Raw genomic sequence first — 21,997 nt, forward strand, 5'->3', positions numbered from 1 at the left:
CTGGGATGAAGTCTCTCGGAAAATTCATGATTCTTTGCATCAATAATCTTCCAGCGCATCAGGTAATGTGTTGATATACTGCAACCACAAACTGTAAATAAATATTTTCTCTTCTTACCTTCCAGCAAACACTACGGAACCTGCTGCTTCTCAGCTGCCCATTAATCCCCTTCAGCCGTATAGTTGCCAAGTAATTGTTGTTTACAAATAGTTCTTCCCATTCTTTGCTGTGTGCGAAAGCAAAAGGAATGAACATTTAAACAAAAAAAAAGCCTTAGCTGATTTAAGGACTATATGACATTACCCAATATCAGATAAGCCAGGAAAGGAACTTTTTTTTAATGTATATATTTAGTTGTGTACCACTTCTAAACGCATGGCTGTCTTTTTGGACACATTTCTTCTTTGGATTTAATGAATATGTAGATCGCTATAATTATGCCAGCTACTGAAATTCATAATGTCTATGGAGGCTATTCCATTTCCTCTAAAATGTTGGTACTGCAGTTCAGTGAATAAACAAGAAAAATGAATATTAATATAAGCACATTCATGTTTCAGCTGTAGACAAAGAAGTACCTATTCCAAAAATATGCAACAGAAAAGTATACTGTTGACTGTATTAGCTCCTCACATGACGTATTTGCTTAAATGAACCTTCTTTTCTTCCTAACGTCAAGCTGGGCAGTTAAGCATCATAGAAGATGACTTTCTTCAACATTTAGTGCTATTTACTATTGAAATCACTCCTACTTCTTTCTACATGATCAGTTTTAAAATTTTAACAGGTGCTAGCAAATTTAAAAAAACATCAAAAAATTAAAAAGCCTCACTGTATAAACTGTTAAAGGCAAGCTTGAGTACCTTGCAGTACCTATGGCTGACTAGATAAACAACCTAAATATGCCTCCCAGGCATGCAGGCACCAGGGGCCTAACACCTGTGCCTCATTAATATACAAGTAAATAGGCTCTACTGGGAAACAATTGGAAATTAATTGTCCCAAACCATCTACTGAGTTTGAATAAAAGAATTAAATCTATATTTCCCACACCTTCTACTGAAACAAATCTCAAGAACAGTATAAGCCATTTGATGGTCTTAGTAGCCCAAGACTTGCGCACAGACTCTGCAACCCCTTTAAAATTCAAAGGGTAATTTCAGTGTAAAGAGCTGGGTTATGTGCAGGGAAATGTGTTTCAGATTTATTTTCAATCCATGTCCTTAAGGTGAACATTTCCTTCTCCCGGTGTCACATGGGAGACTATTACTTCTCCCTGGGAGACCAAATGAAACCAGAAAGAGGGAAACTACTATTATGACTCCAGGGTAAGATCTCACCAGATTTCCTTTCCTAAGGAGGGTCACAGAGTGGGCTATACTAAACACCAACAAACTCTGGTTTTGCAAGCTGCCCTAAATATATGCAAGCTAAGGTTAGACAATTTTCAGCCTTTTAAGCTGAGTTGTGAGGGTGAGTTTTTTTAAACCTTGTTTTAGGTAAAACTTGCACAGTTCCAGAACAGAATTATAAGATACAGTTGCTGAGAACAGTTGGGGTATGGACTTGGCAAGCCAGGAAATTATGGTCTTGCTCCTCTAAGATGGAGCAAGCCGAGCTCATGATCCACGCTGAGACCAGGAGTGTTGTGTTTGTGAATGCATCACCTTTCAGCTAGGATCGTTTTCAAACAACAGTAAAAAAGAGTGTTTACTTCTGGGTCTTGATTGTTAATTACATCGAAAAGCAAAGGTACTGTGGATAAGAACAAAGACGACTAAAGCAGTGTTAGCTTGCAGGGCTTAGGGCTGCTTTTAGCTTCTGGCAACTGCCAGTATTCCCAAGTGACCAACACAGCAGCAAGTAATTTGAACAGCGTGGGGCTGCTTCCTCCCTTCCTTCCTGCCACATCCCCCATTCTCCTACTCAGAAAGACTCTGGCCATTCCACTGTCTCCCTATCTCCCATACATCCTCACCTCCTGCAGCAAGCTGCCTACAATTGTTTACCATGATTCTGTCTCCTTTAAATACAACGTATGGTATATAGCAGACACAGCTTGAGAAAAATCTGGACCTTTCTTTCACAGCCATTTATACTTCAGTAACTACAGTATATTATGCCTATCTAAATAACCCTCCTGTTTCTATCATGTATAATATTCTTCAGTTGCCATTGTAAATTTTGTAGCATCACTGGCCATTGTAACTACTGCCAAGCTGCCTCCCTAAGGTAGCGATTCTTCAAGAGTGACACATTCCCCTGCGCACACAACAGGTCAGCCTCTGAAGCTATTCACGTTGTTCTGCAAGCAGATGACATTCCCACAACGTCTTTGAAAATGCTGGTGTGTCAGCTGAGTTAGCAAAAGGTTTCAACCAGTGTAACTGTGAACAGAAAGAACAGAGAGGAAAGAAACTCTTCAGGTTATTTTTTTTCACCAACTGCTGGGAGTGATTGCTACACAGTAAGAAAGTAATTTCAACACTTCTTAAATGGTATTAGTGCTGATATTGTGCTTTGTCGTCTTCTTCCTTTTTTTTTTTCTTTTTATTTGTAATGCAATTCCAAGCACGTTTTGAATAAAATTACGTTTAAAACAGCCAAAAGAAATTTGGCAAGATCCTATCTCCCCTGCATCCCCCCCTTGGCTGCTGTGATCACTAAAAAGAAAAGTTATAAGCAACTGAAAAAAAAAAATAAAAGACTTGGAAACTGGAATCTGCTTCAGTTTTAGTAGAGCTGAATGATATCTAAAATCCCTTCTGAACAGCATTCACTAATTCATTTCTCAAATATTTTGAATGAAGGCTAATAAATTAAGCCTTACAATTCTAGAGACTGATTCAGTAATAGTAACACTGTGTAATATCAACAAGCTATCAATTCTAAAAGGATAATTTTTTTAATGATATAGCCCTACTCTGTAAACTAATATCTATGAGCTTTGTTAACCCAGCCTTGCAGAAAACTCATTGGTCAAAGTGAAATGAGCAATGAAGATTGGAACTCAAGTCTACCACATCCCATTTGCTTCACTGAAGTGAAAGGCTTCAAGAGCCAATTGGAACCACTTAAACTATGAATAAGCACATGCAATTGTTTTTAATCGAACTAGAAAATTAAATGGATAATCATGTGTTAATACCACCTCTAGCTTGTACAATTAAAACAAAGGCAAATGCCAATGTTAATGTTTTCTGGTTATTTTGTACATATTTTTCATTTCATATTCTTATTTAAATATTCTGTCTAATATAGTACCATATCTATTGTAAAGTCTTCATAATATAAAACCTGCACAAGGAAAAGGTTATTGGATTAATGTTTCTTTTGGAAACTTGCATTTCATATGCTGTAACCGTCCAATGTAAAGTACTTATTGGCATGAGTTAGGGACAGTTGCATTACTCTGAAGTGGGAAAAGTGCTCAATATGTATGAATGAAAAAGCAAGCAAATCAGTGGAAGGGATAAAGGTTACAGATTTGTTCTGAAAGGTTTGTTCTTAGCCCTCATCTGTTCCTTTCCATCTTTTGAAACATGCATTTTTGTCATAACTACAAGTTTGAATTTGTCTGCAAAAGAATTTTATACTGGGCTCTGCTCTAATACACATACTTACTTGCTTATAAGAAATGAGCTTGATCTCCTAGCAAACCATATATAAGCATATTTATTATCCTTTTTCTTTCCAACAGGACAGGTTTTGTAGACCTGATGCTTCCAAGACAATTACGAACATTAGATTTTCAGATATAAAAGTCAAAAGATTTGGAAGAGAAATGTCTCTGTCAACACACTGTTAGAAATAAAGCACAATGAGCAGGACTTTCCATGAGAAAGTGTAAGTAAAATTTTCCATGCACTTGAATACCATTTTTAAGAAAGTATTTTAATCCGCAACGATGCTAGATGCTAACACATCTTAGTAAAAGACACTGGAATGCCACTATTGCCCAGCTATAGACAAGCAAACAACTATAAACTCTTTATGAATGAGTGACATCAATAATGTAACAAGACACCTGGAAAATAATGCTGGAATTGAAACAGTAGTTCCAGAGTTCTACTGAGGTGACACTTCGCTGTGGTAGTGTGGGGAAGAGGTAACAAAGACCTTCTTCCACTAATTGTCAGTAGCGGAATATAAGCATCTGACTCTGCTGCTAAATTTCAGTCTGCAATATAATGGCAAAACCAATGCATTGAGCATAGGTATGCAGGCAGAAGAATGCAACAATAGCCCACCTAAGCTCCTTACAAAATAAGAAACTCTATTCAGAAGAGGAGGAAATACAGTTGAGGAAGAGTGGCATAGCACGGACCGTAACCACCACTAGTTAACTTCTGCATTTACCAATAGGATAAAGCTCCTGATGTGTACCAACGCAGATCCCTCTAAAGGCTAAAGCTTGTGTAAGAAGCCCTTTTGTACTATGATGTTCAGACAACATCAAACTCTGTGGAAGACATTCAAACCCATAGAAATGTGAAAATGTGAATACCAACATCAAACTACAACCTATGTCACTGAAAAAGGGAAAAGATTCAGTCCTGGGACTGTAAAGGCTCAGACTTACCAAGTAAACATTACTGCTCATAATTACTTCACTTTCAGTTGAAACTGTGGGTTACAAAGAAACCCGTATTATCAAATCATTAAACAGTGTGTATCGGTATTTTGCCTTATGCATTTTTAAAATATTACAAGTATGCCAAGTTTTGAAATGCCTTTTTTTGTGTCCATGCTGAAGAAAGACCAATATAATATTTACAACATTTAGATAACAAGGAATATTTCTCAGTTCATGGAAAAATACTGCAATACTACTGAAAGGTGTGAACATTTGCATACATATTTAAGATTTCAATCTAAATCTCAAGCTTATTCCAGCCTCTAGACCAATATTCAAGGACAAAATGGATAGTCTCATAGAGATCCAAAGAAAACTCTTGAGCAGTGCTGCTAGTATTGGCAAAATCATATTAAACCAAAATAGTGTGTGTGCATGCTCTCAGAAAAGCAAATTTCACTGTTTTATACCATTTTTGGTTTGTCCTCAGAATGTGCTTTTTAAGCTGTTGAGACTCAAACTCAGCTCCCCCAAGGCACTCAGTAAAGCAACAGGCTACTGAGCAGGCCATCAGAAAGAAAAAAAATCCTTGAATTATCATGTCATATGTTTTACAGTATGAGGTCTTTATTGATAGGAACATCAATAAGTGAATGTAGTATATATATTTAAGTAGAGGCAGCAATTCTTTTCAAACATACTGCATAAATCCAAGAAACATGCATAGTTTGTATTATTTATTATGCCATAAAATCAACAGTTGAGAAAAAAAGTGAGGCAACAGCCAGGAATGTAATAAAACCAGAGTTAATTCTATGAAAACAGGGTGAAAAAAACAATTGAAAGGCAGTATCTAGCAATAAGCAGTAACTTCTAAAAAACATTTCTGAAACACATGGTTTTTTATTTGCTACCCTGAAAATCCACTTGACAGCCTTAATGTGAAGGCTTATCAATCTGCTTGGAAAATATATGTATTTTCCTCTGTTTCCCAAAGTCCTGCCTCAGGATATGAGGCAGAGTTAACAGCCATGTAAGTGTGAATATGCATGGCTGTGTTGCTGGGAGGCTCAATATTCAAAGGGCAGATTTTTCTAAACAGTTCAGGTTTCATCTGTTTTTGGCTGCCACACAGTTAAAAAGGTTTGCATGAAGAAAGGTAAAATAACTTTCTTAAGGTAAACATTCCAGCAAAAACTTAAGGTTATTAGCTAGCTATGCTCTTTACGCTCCCGGTGTATGTGTAGTGCAGTTTAGGGAACTGAAATAAGGCCACACTGGCAGTGGGACGCGTTGCCAGCACCACTCCTAACTGTACCAATCTGATGCAGAACCCCAAGATACCTTTCTCCATAGCCCAAATTGTCCACTTCTCCTTGGTGGCTCTCAGCCAAAGAGCCAGGTTTGGCCCTGGGAGAACACTTCAATTCCAACCCTGTAACTGTTAAGCTCTTGTGGAAGAATTCTTGTTACAGCCATTTTGAAGTCTAAATTTCATCAGCTCGTTCTCCTCTACTCATTACTTTATGCACACATTTACAAAATGGCAAACCAAAATGTAGATATTATGTTCAATTATTTTTATTTTTGTATTGTAACTCATTTGCTAAAAATTGCAGTCAAGGCTTTCTACTTTAAATCCCCCCAACACCTTTGAAATCCCGTGCATGTACATATAGAACATTTACTTTCTAGTTCTCATGATTAGAGTTCCCATCTGGTATTTTACCCTTCTGCTAATTCATATCCCCAGCTAACCAGAGGTCTGTGAATTTGGTGTATTCGCATGCATGCAGCCTTGTTATACAAACAGACGTGCACTCCCTAAGAAAGAGGAAATTTAACAGTTTCCCCTAGTACATAACCAAAGTTAAAAGTTACAGCTCTACTATCCTGCTTTCAGCTGGGATAGATTTAGTTTTCTTCTTAGTAGCTGGTATAGCGCTGTGTTTGGGATTTGGTATGAGAATAGTGTTGATAATACACCAATGCTGAGAGAGCAGCTGCATGGTACTTAGTTTCCAGCTGGGGTTAAACCATGACATCTACAAATTATCAAACTAGAAACTGGATGTAATAGGAAGAGGGGAGATACTTTTTGCAGCAATATGCCTCAAAATGCCAAAATGTTTCTGCTTACTTACGCCTGACTAGAGCAAGTCTAAAACTGGCACAGAAATTACAATATTTAAAAACATGCACCCGATTTCAAAACTTGGATGACTTTATAACATGCAGGGTGACAAATACAAAACTCTAGTCAATACTGTTAATTACATCTGAACTTTGTAAATTTGCCCATTTTGCATGAAATGACATAAGAAAATGAGTAAGTGATTTCATGATATAACTTTAATCTCATGAACTGACTAGGTTTTATTACCATCATTAAAAACCATGTAGTGTCACTAAAAGAAAGTCTTTGCTCTTTAGATTTATTCTAGTTATACATTATGTTTATAATGTGTAAGACAAAAGACTTATTAGAAACCTTTTGTCTTCAAGCGTCTTTGAATTAAAAAATAATTCCTCAAACCTGCCATCTTGCATTCAAGTTTTACGTATAGTTCTAGGTAGTGGTGGTGGGTTTTTTTTTTAATAACCAAAATGAAATCACTCATCAGATGTATCTTGAGCAGAGCATAGGAAAATCAAGTTATCTGGTTTAACCTTCAGAAGTTCTGTTACAAAGGTATAGTATGCAACTCCTCCATTTCAATTTCCACTGAGCTAGCGGGAGCACTGAGGTACTATGAAGGAAAGAACTGTTCCTCTCCAGGTTCTTTTGTTGCTAAACTCAGCCAACAACTCACTCCCAGTTCTGTGGCAGACGTTCTTGCTTTTATGTCACTGCACATCTTATGGACCAGAAGCTTACACCAGCATGATTAAGATCTCAAAAAGTGTACTTTAGCATCAAGAAAAATCCAATCCCATTCACCTGTCAGTGTAAATCATGTTGCTGCAAAGACGATGCCAGTTATGAGTTTCAAATGACTGACACTGATGAAGTTCACTACATTACTTAGACCTACTGACCTTCAGAACTTCTAATAAGTATTTCAAATTTATTATTGCCAGATTTTGTGTTAGAAGGAAGAATGGTGAAAGGTTTTGGGGCCAAAATGAAAATCACATGAGCAATTCCATTGGATTACTATCTTTTCTGTCAAGTTTACTAAGGGACTAATGGTGCTTACAAAAAAAGAAAACCTTAAAAAAAAAAAAAAGAAGAAGAAGGAGCTCCCAGGATACCATTTGCTGCCTTTGCTGCAAGAGCACATTGCTGGCTCATGTTCAACTTGATGTTCACCAGGACCTCCAAGTCCTTTTCTGCCATGCTACTTTCCACTCCCCAGCATATATTGGTGCCGTGGGTTCTTCCTCCCCAGCTGCAGTTCTCCATGTTAAATTTCATGTACTCCTTGTCAGCCCACTTCTCCAGACTGTCAAGGCCTCTCTGGATGGCAGCACAACCATCATGTGTATAAACCACCTCTCTCATTTTCACGTCACCTGCATGTACACTCTTCCTCATCACTGTAATCATTAATGAAGATGTTAAACACGACTGGACCTAGTATTGACACCTGGGGTACACCACTTCTTAACAGCTACCTAGACTTTGTGCCACTGATCACAACCCTCTGAGCCAGTTTTCAATCCACTTCACTGTGCTTATCCAACCCATACATCAACAGCTTGTCTTTGAGGATCTTATGGCAGACAGTGTCAAAGGCCTTCCTGAATTCTAGGTAGATAACATGCACTGCTTGCCTCTCATCTACCAGGCCACTAACTTCATCATACAAGGTTATCAAGTTGATCAAGCAGAACTTCCTCTTGGTGCAAAGAGGCCTCTTTGCACATAAATGGCACAAACCACAATGGCATCTAAAAAATGGTTCTAGGTAAGACAAAACAAACATGGATGACAGTTTTACTACTTTCTTGTGGAAAGAGAGGAGGATGCAAGTGCTGAGAATTCTCCTTACAAAGTGGAGATGCAGTGCCACTTCACTGTTTTGCCTTCTATTCCCAAATTTTTGTATCTCAAAATATTTGAAAAACCCAATAGAAATAAGCTTGTTCTTTACAGCTCTTGATTATGCGTGGACACAGAGTGGACAAAGTTAGGAAAAATAGGATATAATTGCACAGAGGTGGCTTAAAAATAAAGAAACATCACCTGTGTATGAAAAAGACTAAATAAGTTTGTGTAGATGGAAAAGGGCTTCTTCCCAATAGATTTTTCCACAAGGAGGAGGTATATAACTTGCTTACATCTTCACTCTATGTTTAACATATAAGGACAGAGGCTCAGCTGCCAAGGAAAGCCACAGGCCAAAGAAGAATCAAACTAGTTTCACTACCCACTTTTGGAAGTGGGTATAAACAGGGAGGAACAGCTTGCACCCCTTGCCGTCTTTCTTCTGTATGCTCAGTATCAGTCCTGTGGTTGTTGGCTGGCACACAAGAAACATGCCTCAGCCAGCAGGACCACATTGCCTTTTTGCAGTAAGACAGCAAACATCTGGTAAGTAGAATCTGTAAGAAGTCAGGGGACAAAAACAGAATATGAAAGTCTTTCTTACACTAGATCTTCTGCCTATTTGAAATATTAGCAGGAGGAGGAATACACATTGTCTATATAACCCACGACTTTGAGCAATCATTACTTGTCATGGAATTTGATCCACACGGGAAAGAACTTCATCTTGATACACAGATTAGAAATTAAACATATACAGGTGCAGAGATGTACCAAGAAATTATCCAGGATAGTAGTCATAGGTTTCTGAATCATAAAGTAAGTTAACAACACAAATATGAAAAGTGATCTTTTTTTTAGGCTATATATTTATTAGAAGCAGTATTAATGTATGAATCCACCTTGGAAGAAAATAAGTGTCCTTGAGATGTTAGATTCTATCTGCCAAATTGAATGTCTGCATCAATGGCTCTCCCTAAAAGTCATAATTAGGTCATTAAAATATATTTAGAAAAATAGCCTGTAAAATAAAGTTAAAAAATACTCACCTTCATTTTATTTCATAGGTCACTGTTATACCATCTAATAAGATAATTAAAAACATGCAAGCAGCTGGTACTGAGGCTAAACAGATTAATGTAATAGTCTGTAGTCATATGTGCTGGCAAGGGGTTCATCTCTTTGGCGAGGAGAAGGTCAGCTGCCCTTGGGAAGGCAGGAGAAAGACAGTATTTCTACCTTCCAGTGGCACTGCATTGCAGATACTGAAACTAGAGACCCACACCTAGTTTTCTTTTGGTGAAGTCTGGGCAACTTGCACCTTCAGAAAAGACTTTAACCATAGCAGTAAAATAATACAGTAGAGTGGAGCTGAAATACTTTCCTCATGTTTCTCATGCTTTAAAGGTTTAGGTTACTCTAAATCCTTATTCAAATTTTTCTAATAGTGATCTTCTAATTTTGATGACATGGTTCTAGGAAATAGTTTTCATAATTTCTTATTAGTAAAGCTTCTTACCCAGTACACAAAGAATACTTCCATCAGAACCTGAAGACCAACCAGAAAATTCTCCATGACCTCACAGGACACATCCACAAACTCACAGACTATTTAGAAATATGTGCCAGTCACATGTGCTTTTCACTTACATTACTTACAAACTTTATGACCTAAAGGGAAATGCTCACTATCTGAACATAATCAGCATTAAATCTGTGCCGTGATCAACACAAGCAAGAGTCACAAATTCTAAAGTGACACCATCATATTAAAAATTAAGCCATACAAATAGTTCTGAGCATCATAAATATATGAGAGGACAACGATCTGACATCCTTTATAAATACACACACACACTTGGGAGTCTTGTACTGGACAGTGTAAAATTGTCCTTTAAAACAGAAAGTGTTGGAATCAAGTACCACCTCCCCCATGGTTTTTGTTTTATTGTTATTAAAACAATGTGCTCTTAAGAGCACTTTAATAGCAAAGCATATTCACATTCAAATATTTTTAAACATTTGGAGTTGCCTCTTCTTCTAAATAAATTGTAAAGAGACTGCTCCTGATACAGCATAAATCATCTTTTGTTTCAGTAAAAATTTTCAGTATCATTTTGCATGTATCAGCCTTCTGCACGCATGACATCTACCATGATCCAAAGATGCCTTTGACTCTTCTAGGGCAAAAATTCACTAGCCGGTATTTTTTTTAATACAAAACACTGGAACACACTGGGTAAACAACACTATCATCACTAACTAACTTACTGTAACAATATTCATTGACAGTATACTAAAATAAGTCCAAATCTCTAATGAGTCCTTAAAGAAATAACAACCATTTACCATCGTTACCTTTCAAGGCAGCTTAAGATTCACTCTGTGTCTTTCATAAGGTATTTGCTGCTCGTTTTTACTTAACATGCAGCCCAGAACTATAACTATCAACAGAATATTCAACCCAACCAGCAAATTTACAGCCAGTCTCATTATATGATGGGAGTTACTTGTCACTGAGCAGAAAATATTCATTTCACACCTTAAACACTGTAATGCTACTTAATAACAGTGGTAGCTTGCCAACTATTGGAAGTCAGAGATTTCTTTTTTATATATAATATATACATGTGCATAAATATACCCCACTCCCCACATATATATACTGCACTATCTTGCTTTCTCATCTTGCCTCTAGTTATAACAATAATACTCTGGCAGAGATATATGGGACCACTTTCAAAATATTAATTAACTTAAGTTTTGTAAGTTGGGCTGTAATCGTCACTGAGAGAATACGATTATTAGTCTGGTGAAGTCGTAACAACGTAGTCAAAGTCGTATTTATTACATCCACTTTGTACTATGGCATATAGAGATACAAAGACCGGCTTTAACCTCCACTTATTTGTGAAGCATTAAAGATGGCTGAGGATTCACTACAGTTTAGGCTGCCTTAAGTAAATGGAGCCATGCTCTGTCCTCCCACTTACTTTTAGTTGTCCACGCTAGCTACCTTCCTTGCACTGGCACCAATATCCACCTGAACCTCTGGCAGGTGAACACTGTGAACCAAGTCATCAGAAATCTCTCCCTATAAAGAATGAATAGGTTTGTCTAGGTTAGCTCCCTGGACTGGCTCACTGACAGTGCTATTGCAAAGTAGAGAAGAGGTAGGAAGAAAGGGTCGGACCCCAGTACCACAGCTTACAGTCTCATGGTACCAAAGCCTATATGGAGCTGGCTTGTTCTTCTTCAAGTGTTACACTGGGCCTCCGAGTTAATGACTTTCAAGTATAAGTGTCCTGGAATTAATGGCAGAGAGAACTCTCGACTCCTTTCTTTCGCTGATCTGGCTAAATTCTATCTTGCCTGTTTCTCAGAGATTGCTTCATGGTCTCTGTATCTACATATGCTTCCCACCTAAAAACCACAGAGATTATTCTGTGTGGTATTTTTGAGCCCTTCTTTTAACTTAGATAGTATGTTGCATGCATAGAGAAAACAAATATGGCAAGAAATAGAGTCAGGTAGAAACCTGGAAAGGATCTGCTAACATATTTTTCTCAAACTGAACATGCTAACTATCCTCGAAGGGTTTTATATCATCACAAAGTAAGTTTCATTAGAGCAGACTTACTAGGATACAGAAAATTGGAAAGATTTGTAAATCAAACCTCCCTTGTCCCACTGAGTCCCTGCAGGTATACCGTTTTTTCCGACCTTGCTCTCAGTCCAGAAGCTTCCTCTGGGTGTTTGAATCGCAACAAACTCTTTGCTGTTCCCTCTAGGTCCTTACAAAAAGTCTTTCTTTTTAGCATCCTCAAGACCAGGCTGTGTTCTCCCTGTTCTTCTCAGCAACCTCTCAGTCTCCAGCCTACAACAGGCTCCTCATGCCCAGCACAGCTCGCTGCCTGTAAGCTGGTGCAATATTCCCAGGACAAGGCAAACAGGCAGGTTTCTCCTGCCTGCCTACACCTCTTTGAAGTACAGACTCCAGTAGCTTACAAGTAAAAAAATTAAAAAGATGCCATCCATTACAGTTCTCTAAATGAATTCAAAATAATCATGTGGTAAGCTTGTTTCATTTTGCCATACTTACGAATCAAAATCAGATGCAGTCATTCTGGTTAGCACAAATCTCACTATTAAATTACCAGTCACAAGGACACGGATTTAGCATTTGTAGCAGAGGCAGCATTTTGCTAGCTGAAAGATAGAACTACACATCTGCTGATTACCCTTCTGTGCTTTCAAGTGCAACATCCCCTCTGGTATGTACCCAAGCAAGACTCAAGCTCAGTGACAGTGCTGCAGAAAGTTACTCAGCATCATGGTTTTTTAACTGGTGTTTTATTACCAACAGAACTGAAATACTATTTTTCTATCAGAAAACCTCAAATTTAAGAAATCCTGACTTTGGTTTTTGACCTGAAACAAAGTTCCATGTGGTCCATAGATCCAGCTACTTTGGAGAAGATCAGAAAGGTGATCTCTATTGAGTTACGTATTTCAACATTTAGCTTAACTGCTATGAGTTTAGGTGAGAATTTCTACTTTATTGCATACGTTGGAGGAAAAAAAAAATCCCTTAAAAATATTTAGGCTTATAAACATAGTATACTTTCACTAGTTAAGCATTCTGAACAGCTTTTTCAAAAAGAAATAATAATGCAGAAAACAACTTTTCAAATCGTTAATGAAATCCTTCACATCCTTTAGTCTCCTGACTGTTGCAATTTAGAGTGTACAATACTGTTAAAATATATGGACCTGTTCTTTTGCTTTAAATGTATTATGCTGCTTATTATAGCCAAAATTTTAAAAATTAGAAAATATAAAAAAATTACCAACCTGTAGGAAATAAATGTTCCATCAGAATCTGAGGTGTGGTGTGTGCTTCCATTTTCATTTGATCCTCCTAATACAAAAATAAATGAAAACACCTTTGTTATAAGACAAACTGTGATAATAACTAACACAATATTGATGAGAATGTCAACTGATTTTACCATATATGGCAATTTTATTTTACAACAAACTTAAATAGTTAAATCTCAACTTTACATCTTCCAATTCTTACAGCTGGCAAGAAAGACAACTAGCCTCCATGTTCAATTTGGAGTCTAAATGTTCTGAAAATCTGAGATTTAATTTCACTTAAAGTTTTGGTTTGAGGCCCTTCTCAATTTACTAAACACAATTTTACTAGTATAAGGTTACAGAAATATACCATACAAATAGATAAGATTGTTTTTTAAGCCAAAGAATGTAGAAGTTCATTTATTTTATGAGTGTATGGTATCAGGTACTTTTTGTCATAGCACAAGTTTAAAGCATCTCTGAAACTACTTAACACGTCTGCAAAACATCGTTTTACATCATGTGGCTGTTTATACGTAGATCAGCGACATTCATAGAAACCAAGGACAACAATGAAACCTTCCTCTCTCTAGTAACTACTTCTACTGAAGGACTGTTAAAAGCCAGACACAATAATCTATTTTTCAAATGAAATCTATCTATGTCCTTTTTTATACCATTTATTCTTGCCCAACCTGTCATTTAGCTTCGTAATTCTTCTATGCCCCTGTGTATTTCCATAATTCATTTACAGTCAGCATTGCACAACTTTGTGCCCTCTGTTCTGCTTACTGAAATCAAGTTCTTTCAGTCTTTTCCCAAAATGAGGCTCATTATTCCCTGTTTTGTTTAAATCAGTCTTCCTTACACATGGAAAAGAAGGGACAGGAGCTGTAGACAGCATATTTAAAGCTTAACCAGTTTATTCTTTGGACTGTGGTTTTCTTCACTACCAAAAAAATCTTGCTCGATACAGTCTATAGTCATGCCACACCATCATTCACCAACACTCCTGCATTTTTACTCACCATTTTTATTTACAAAATAAACAGTTTACAGTAACAATCCTTGCTAGTACAATACTGTATTTCATATTATTTCATGCTGTTGCTACTCCTCTTTTCCTCAGAAATGACCTATCCTACTTGAACTGAGTCTCCTTGCACTGGATACTGCATATTCTAATAACAATATGCAGTATCAGATATTCTAATATTTTTTCGTCTTAAAAGTCTATCAGCGCAGTTTCTCACTTTGTGGCAAGACAACAAATGAAAGTATTGTGTAAGATCAGATTCACCAAAAACTCCACTAAAAAAATTCTTTCATTAAAATCTGCATTTCTCTGTTCATCTTATAATTACTATACTTCGCTAATCCCCATCCTTTCTATTTCATAACATCTCCTGTGGCATTACATCAGATGGTTTACTTAGGTCCAGACAGACTTAACGTATTTCCTTAATGTATATTTAGAAAGACTAGCAGCTTAGCTGGGCATGGTCTCCTGTTTAACAAAAGCTCTGCACTAAAGTTAAACCATTTGCTTTTTTTTCCTCTCTTACTTCTTTCTTAAAAACTCTCCTAAAGCCCTGCACAGACAACAGTCAACCTATATAACTGCTTATCTGCTTTGCCATCACTATTTTTTTCTTAATCTAAGTACAGGTACTACATTTCTCCTCCTTCACATATATGCTATCAGCCATGAACTGTAACACTGAAAAATTGTTCCATGTAGCTGTATTTGTCAGTATTCTTGAAAGACATTTACTCTGCAAGTCACATTCTTTACTCTTTATTGTATATGCTAATTTATAATATATACCCAACAACCTTTTGTTTGTGTTTGTGTTGTTTTGGGTTTTGGTTTCGTTGTTCGGTTTTTTTTTCTTTTTTTTCAGGCCTTTGCCTGAAATTTTGTTTTTACCGAAAACTAAAACTTTTCTGATTTAGACCACACCTGAATTACACTTAATTTCATTTGTCCATTTGCACTGCACAATGGTTCTAGTTTTCTTCCCCTGAAAGCTTCTTCACACATTCAAGTAACATTTTCTTGTTAATGATCTAATTCAACTTAACTTTTGTTAATTGTCACTATAACCCCACACTTTCTGATATTCAGGAGGTAACCTTCTTTGCAGATCAAGCTGGTTTTGTTTCTTCCAAGATCTTTGCTTACTCCAGACATTCCTTAAAAAATACCTAATCATTCACTTTGGCAGAACTTTCCTTCAAAGTGTTTTTTCTCATCTAATTTGGAATGCAGTTTTTTTATTAACTTTTGTACCATTGTCTAAAATAAATCCCAAGCCTCTATTACATTTGAGCCTAAAATCACTCCATCCAGTTGATTTCAGTAATTAGCTCTCAATTTATTTTGAAAATGGAAATCCTACTTAATTGTTCTGCCTTTTGTTTACTAAATTTAACTAAATTAATAACACCAGATATTTCATCCAGGAGCCAACCCTCCCGTTATTAATAACCATCTGTTCCTTGTATCTTGGAAAACAGTCTCCCATACTGGGACAATTTTAAGTAATATGCTTTTTCATACATTGCCCATCTCCACATCTGATCCTGAGCATTCAGAGAAACAACTGAACTATGTTCAGTCTCTTTTAAAGCCATATGGCTAGGTGCAGTGATACTGGGCAATTGCTAATAGGGACACAGCACATGAAAATAGGTCCTGAATGCACTATTGCACCTTATTTACACTTAGACAACTCCTAAGCATTCACCTACCACACTAGCCAGACTCAAAAAGAAAACTCATTCACGATACTAAGTTCATATGCTGAAAAATATCTTTTGGGACTCTTTTCAATAATGGCAACATGATCTTGTTTTCTGAAGAATAAGGTTTAAGAATATCTCAAAAAATTCAAAGCCTTTATCGTCTTTCAACTAAGCCATTTGTCCTGCTTTGAGAGTCAACAGCACTCTGCAATAGAAACCAGAATCATGGTGTTAAAAAGTTGTTCTTTCAGCAGGATCCCACAAAGAACATTTGGAGGGATCCTGGGGCTGCTACATCCACTGAGCTGTCCTTCACAAACTACTCCAAGTGTAGCTTGCTTTATTCTGAAGCACTCTTTCAGAAGACAGTAATTTCCTTTATTTAAATGACCACCACAATACTGTAACATTTTTAATTGTATACCCATTGTAAATAAATCTCATATTCACAGAAGCAATTCGTGATCTTTTTTGTTGTTGGTGGTTTATTTTTGAGAGGTGCTTTTGCTGCTCCGTTTTATCATTAGCAGTAGCTACCAAAACTGGATAGGACTAGGTACATCCAGATCTCAAAAGCAGGACTTAGCAGACTGGGCATTTCTGTCATTGTTTTCTTGCCCCATTCCCTTTAAGACAGATATGCCTGTTATGACATATTGAAAGATGATTTAGATATCTTTCACTGAAAGTGATAAAAATGACAAAGCAAAGTGCAAAGTATTCATTGACTTAGGAGTCCCTGAATTTTACCTACTTTTATCCAAGAGGTTTTCTAGTAAATCCTGGTAAGTTTTCATTGTAAGCAATATTGAGAACAATTGGGACAGGTGCTTCACCAACTAATGACAATAAGCTGTGGGAATCCATGGCCTCTCCTCACGCAAGTGACCCAACTTTCTGGTAAAATTAGGATGTATACCAAACAGTTATGAATATAATATTCATTATGCTGGTAACAGAGTTTTTCATCTCCTTTAAAAATCCTAACTGATTCAGTATTAGCCTGATCTTCAGATCCTTTCCAAGACTCAAAATGGGAAGAAGGGCTCTGTTGAAGAAACAGAGGATGCTCTACAAACCCTGCCCCACATTCCTGAAAAGGTTTCCAAAACTTCAAATGCAAAAGCAGGGGTGGGGGTGGGGGGTGGGAAGTAAAATACATCTTATCACACTTTCAGAGGAAAGAGAAGGGAAACAATCAGTACCATAAAAAGCATCAGAATCAAAGTAAGCATGGCTAAGGTGCCTAGCTTTCAGCAGTAAAGCAGTCACTGGTTTTAATACAATAAAAAAGTCAGGCCATATCCTTCCAAAGGGACTGAAAATCATCTGGATTATCTTTCTTGCTGCTTTTTTAACTGGAGAAACTCCCTCTTCTGGGAATGAACACTTCCTTTGGAGAGAATTCAGTTCTGTTGCCCTATTTTAATAAAGGCTGCTCTTGTGCAAGGAAACCGGCGCTAAAGGGAGCTGGGACTTGGGTAGTTGGGACCTGGTACTACCGGACACAGCTGGAGGCTGTTTCAAGAGAATGTGCATAAAGAGAAATTGATGCTTTTACTAATGAGTCAAAAAGAACGTTTCAAATGCTGGCTTCTTTAGATTTCTGAGAAGGACGTGAAAACTGTACATTTATTAGAGTACTAGATTCACCCAGAATATACATGCTTGTCACTAGCAGTAACTGCTTGTAAGAACATGTTTGAGATTATAGACGTACCATAAAATAGACGAAGCCAGAATAAGGAGGATTCCAAATACACTTTCTGAAGATTATCTGAAAATATGCGTAGAAACTGCAACACGGAGAAGCCTAATTTAAAGATGCACGCTATTTTTGTATTTTAATTTTTAACAGTCTAATATACTGATAGTGCACTATCTTCTCAAAGAAGAGCTTTTTCAAGGTGCAGTGCAGTTTCCACTTCAGACAGTAAGAAGAAACTTGACAGAATTTCAGAGCCCCAGTTCAAGGGTGGGAAGATGCTCTGAGTACACACCAGGTACAATGAGCACTCTGAGCTTAAGCATGTGCTCAACAAGAGTAAAAAAGTATATGAAGAACAATGAAGGGATCAGACATTTCTCTATTTTTTGTGAGATGCGAAAATTCAGCACAGGATTTCTTATAAAGAAGGGGTGGGATGCTATCATAACGAGCTGGAAGCCTACAAAGACAAGAAGCTTGAGCGACATCTCCTTAGTCTGTGGATACACTCCTACTTTTAAAAATACTTGAACTATTGTTTTTTTATTTTGAAAATATGTTTTCATACTAAAGAAATATCTTTACATATATACATGTTTCTGTATTATGTGTACACACACATTCACATGTCTGTGTGTGGGCACACATGTATATTTATATAGTGCTAACCAACCTACCAATCTCGTGTCAGCAATGAAGGGGTTTTATGGCTGGCGGTTTGTGATAAAAGCGATCCCACTTAGGAAATCAAACTGTGATTCACCCTGCTTACAAGTGTCAAAATGTAGGATAGATCTCTCTGCTGACGAGTTTGCACTCTGCTTAATATTTTTTTTGTATTCTAATCAAAGGTTTAAATGTTGTTAAAAAAAAAAAGAGAAAATTTATTTAGGAGTTGTGAAAATTTAAGTTCAGGTTGATGTAAAACACTTGATCATTAATGCAGTGTTTTATGATTAGAGACAAGGAAAATTTTAACACAAATATATGCTTGCAGTCTAAGGTTGTCAATTCTTATAACATGACTTCCAAATTCCATGCTATATTCATTTTCAGCATATTTAAAGCTTAATAATTTAATGATTTATCCAATTTTAATTTATACTTTCAAAACCACTTTGAACAATCTGAGGTGCCACTGGAGATCATAACAGTGGTCCTGGTTAAGTCAAATAATAATTATAGCGCTTTCACTTTAAAGATGAGATTATTTTTAATTATTGAGTGAAGTACTTGAGGTACCATACTTATATAATTACGCTACTCATTAAATGGTTATTGAAAGCTGAAATGTAATTTTAATGACAGCTACCTATTTTTCTTTGCACACTTTATAGATGACAGATCAGTCAGGAATTCTAGTTTGCTCTAAAAATCCTTGCAGCTGCACTGGTTCTTTCAGGTGTAAAACAATTAAGCTGTGCTTTTTTTAAAACTTTAAAAATTTTTTCTTTCTCAAATAATATTTTTATGATATACAGGAACTAGCAAAAACAGAACAATAATGCACGGATATTTTTTATTCTTCACAATAACGCCAAAATTCTGGCCCTAAACTATATAAATACTAAACAATATCCCCCAAAAACTAGTGACAATACAAATATGGAAGAATGATTTTAGTCCAAATGTGTTCCTCATATAATGCAAACAAAAAAAAATTGCTTAACAGATTGCAGACCTTTATTGTGAGTATAAAGGGGTAATCAACATACAATAAGCATTTTACTATGCATTAAAACTATATATAATGCCACGAGACTCCTTTGCTTTCTGTAACACCGAGGTTCACAACTCTTCAAACATAAAATTCCTTCATACTGTTTACTCCACAGATAGATATTCTTCAAACTAATCTGTATAAAATTCGTTTTTATATGTAGGAATCTCTGACAATTGACACCACAGAGTTGTGGTCTCAGAACTGAGCACCTAAAGACTTATGTTCTGCATTAATCCTTTATACACGATGTTTGAAATTCAGAGCATTTGTCCATTGTTTCAAAGGCTGGTATCTTGTTCAAATTAAGCTTTCCTTTTTCACAATGAAAACCAAACAGAAGAGTAAATTTGTTTCATTAACAATATTAAAGCAAAGATTTCTGAGTTTGCTGTATGGGGAAAAGGCAATAAAGTTTTGAAGAGGGAAAAACTGCTTTGTTCCTTCAATCCCCTAGTTGAAATTAATTATAGCAAATGTTTATGAAAACATCTGTTCCATACAGTTATAAATTCTTAATTTTAGCATGGGCGATTCCAGGCTCCTCTATTATTTTGAAAGAGAACAGTCTGACAATTGAAAGGTTTACAGAAGAGCAGACAATTTGTATTTCTACAGCACCAAATATGCAGTTTGGAAAGTCTTCAGGATCTCTGCAGCAAGGGAGAAAAAAATACAAAAAGACTAAGATGACTGAAGCTTTCTGATTTGGGTCTGCTGAAAGACCAAACTGGCAGTAGGAGGAGAAAAAAATAAAAATAAAAGGAGAACTAATCCCCAAACATAAGGCAAATTGAGGTTTTTACTACATAAACTAGATCTTTAAAAAGTAAAACGTAGCGGAGCTATGGATTTCTCTGTTCTGGATTTTGATAGATTCCCTAGGAGTGAATTGCTGCATCGTGTCAAGAGAGGGTGCTGCAGAGTTTAAGATGATGCAGCCCCTGCTCCCCTTCTGAAGCTCCATCCTTGGTACCAGCAGCCCCTACGCTACAGACAATCTTTCGGACTTTTTGCATAACACCCTCGCAACTACAGTGTTAAATTCAATTTACACCAAATAAGCTTTTAAAATGATTAAATGGAGAAAGCTCGAAGCAGTGTACAGAAACTGAAAATAATGCCTTCAGCTAAATAATTAAGTGCACAGCACTCTGATATTTATTAAATAATTATTAGAATGGAAAGTTGAAGAACATTTCACTCTGAGCAAGTTGTTTAAGTTTTTTGACATAAATATGATGCAACTTTTTGGTGAGCATTCTTTTAAGTACAAACCTGACTCTCTATCCCTTGCTTCAAGTTCATTTAGCATTAGATGCATAGTTTGAATGCATACATTGCTTGGCACAGATTTTTGTGTATCATTTTAGTTTCAACACTGTGCCCTAAAATATTATATTTTGCCATGAAAAGAATTATACACTATGATAATTAGCAGTATATCCAGAAGTGCTAAGAAACTTTGACATTTGAAATACAAAAGCCTTATATAGGCTGAAATATTTCACTTATTTATCCTTCAACATTGTGAGAAAAATATATTAAGCACTGACAGTGTTTTTTCCCCTTTAAGCTTTTGTGAGCTGAGGAAGGAACACAACTGTAAAACCACAATACAGTACCCACACACATAATAATCTTGCAATAGAGAAAGCTGGTCACATTTGAAAATGGGAAAGAAACATTGACACCAAGGTGCAAAATCAAAGCCTATTTTAGCCCTGCAGAAAGCTGCTGAACAATGCGATAGGCAGACACATTGGTCTGCAGTTACAAACAAAAACTTCTGGAGATAATATCTTTTATTGTATGTTGCTCAAACCCAGTCAATTCCGGTGTCTTTTGGATTGCTGATTTATGACAATCAGTGGCATCTTCTATGATCTTTGCATGTAAAATCTCAACTGCGTGTGTATACACACATATGAGTAAACTCTGCGTATTCTCCAAGCAAAAAATCTCTGAAATAATTTTGCCTATGCACTTCAGTTTAAATCAAGACACACAAAAATAAGATTTCCATTTTACGTGAAACTGCTTCTGAGTGTTCACAAATCTAAACACCAACCCTGTCATTAGTTTAGCCTGTAAATTAACATAGTACTTTTCCACATGTAAAATGTATGTGTGAAAAAGTGTGGATGGGAAAAGATATACAAAGGTCTAGATGACTGATTTTGAAACTAGAAAGTAGCATTAGTGTTGAAGAAATGTAGCCCAATTTTAAATTAATTCAACAATATGTGTATTCAAAGGACTTACAATTTATATTTCTTTTCCTGATGAAGCCTCTGCATTTACCAAAATAGGCTGAGCTATGCACTGCACTCTAAACTAAAACCAGTAAAATACATAGAATAAGGAATTCTACTCTAATACCACTGAAC

The 21,997-nt window shown here is 36.4% G+C and overlaps 1 protein-coding gene across 6 annotated transcripts in view; it reads right to left on the reverse strand.

Moving 5' to 3' along the window:
• The window catches only part of TBC1D5 (TBC1 domain family member 5), a 319,489-nt gene that overhangs the window by 147,869 nt on the left and 149,623 nt on the right, over positions 1 to 21,997 (reverse strand). For 5 of the 6 annotated variants that reach the window (XM_030478214.1, XM_030478248.2, XM_030478230.2 and 2 more), the window contains 2 exons: positions 13,423 to 13,489; positions 119 to 227 (listed from right to left, as the gene is read on the reverse strand). In XM_030478214.1, the coding sequence (XP_030334074.1) occupies positions 119 to 227; positions 13,423 to 13,489 (176 nt within the window). Of the gene's footprint in view, positions 1 to 118; positions 228 to 4,583; positions 4,632 to 13,422; positions 13,490 to 21,997 lie in introns of those variants that run through there. The other variant, XM_030478256.2, reaches the window with a different exon arrangement.

Source organism: Strigops habroptila, chromosome 1, assembly GCF_004027225.2.
Source record: "Strigops habroptila isolate Jane chromosome 1, bStrHab1.2.pri, whole genome shotgun sequence".
Taxonomy (NCBI): Eukaryota; Metazoa; Chordata; class Aves; order Psittaciformes; family Psittacidae; genus Strigops; species Strigops habroptila.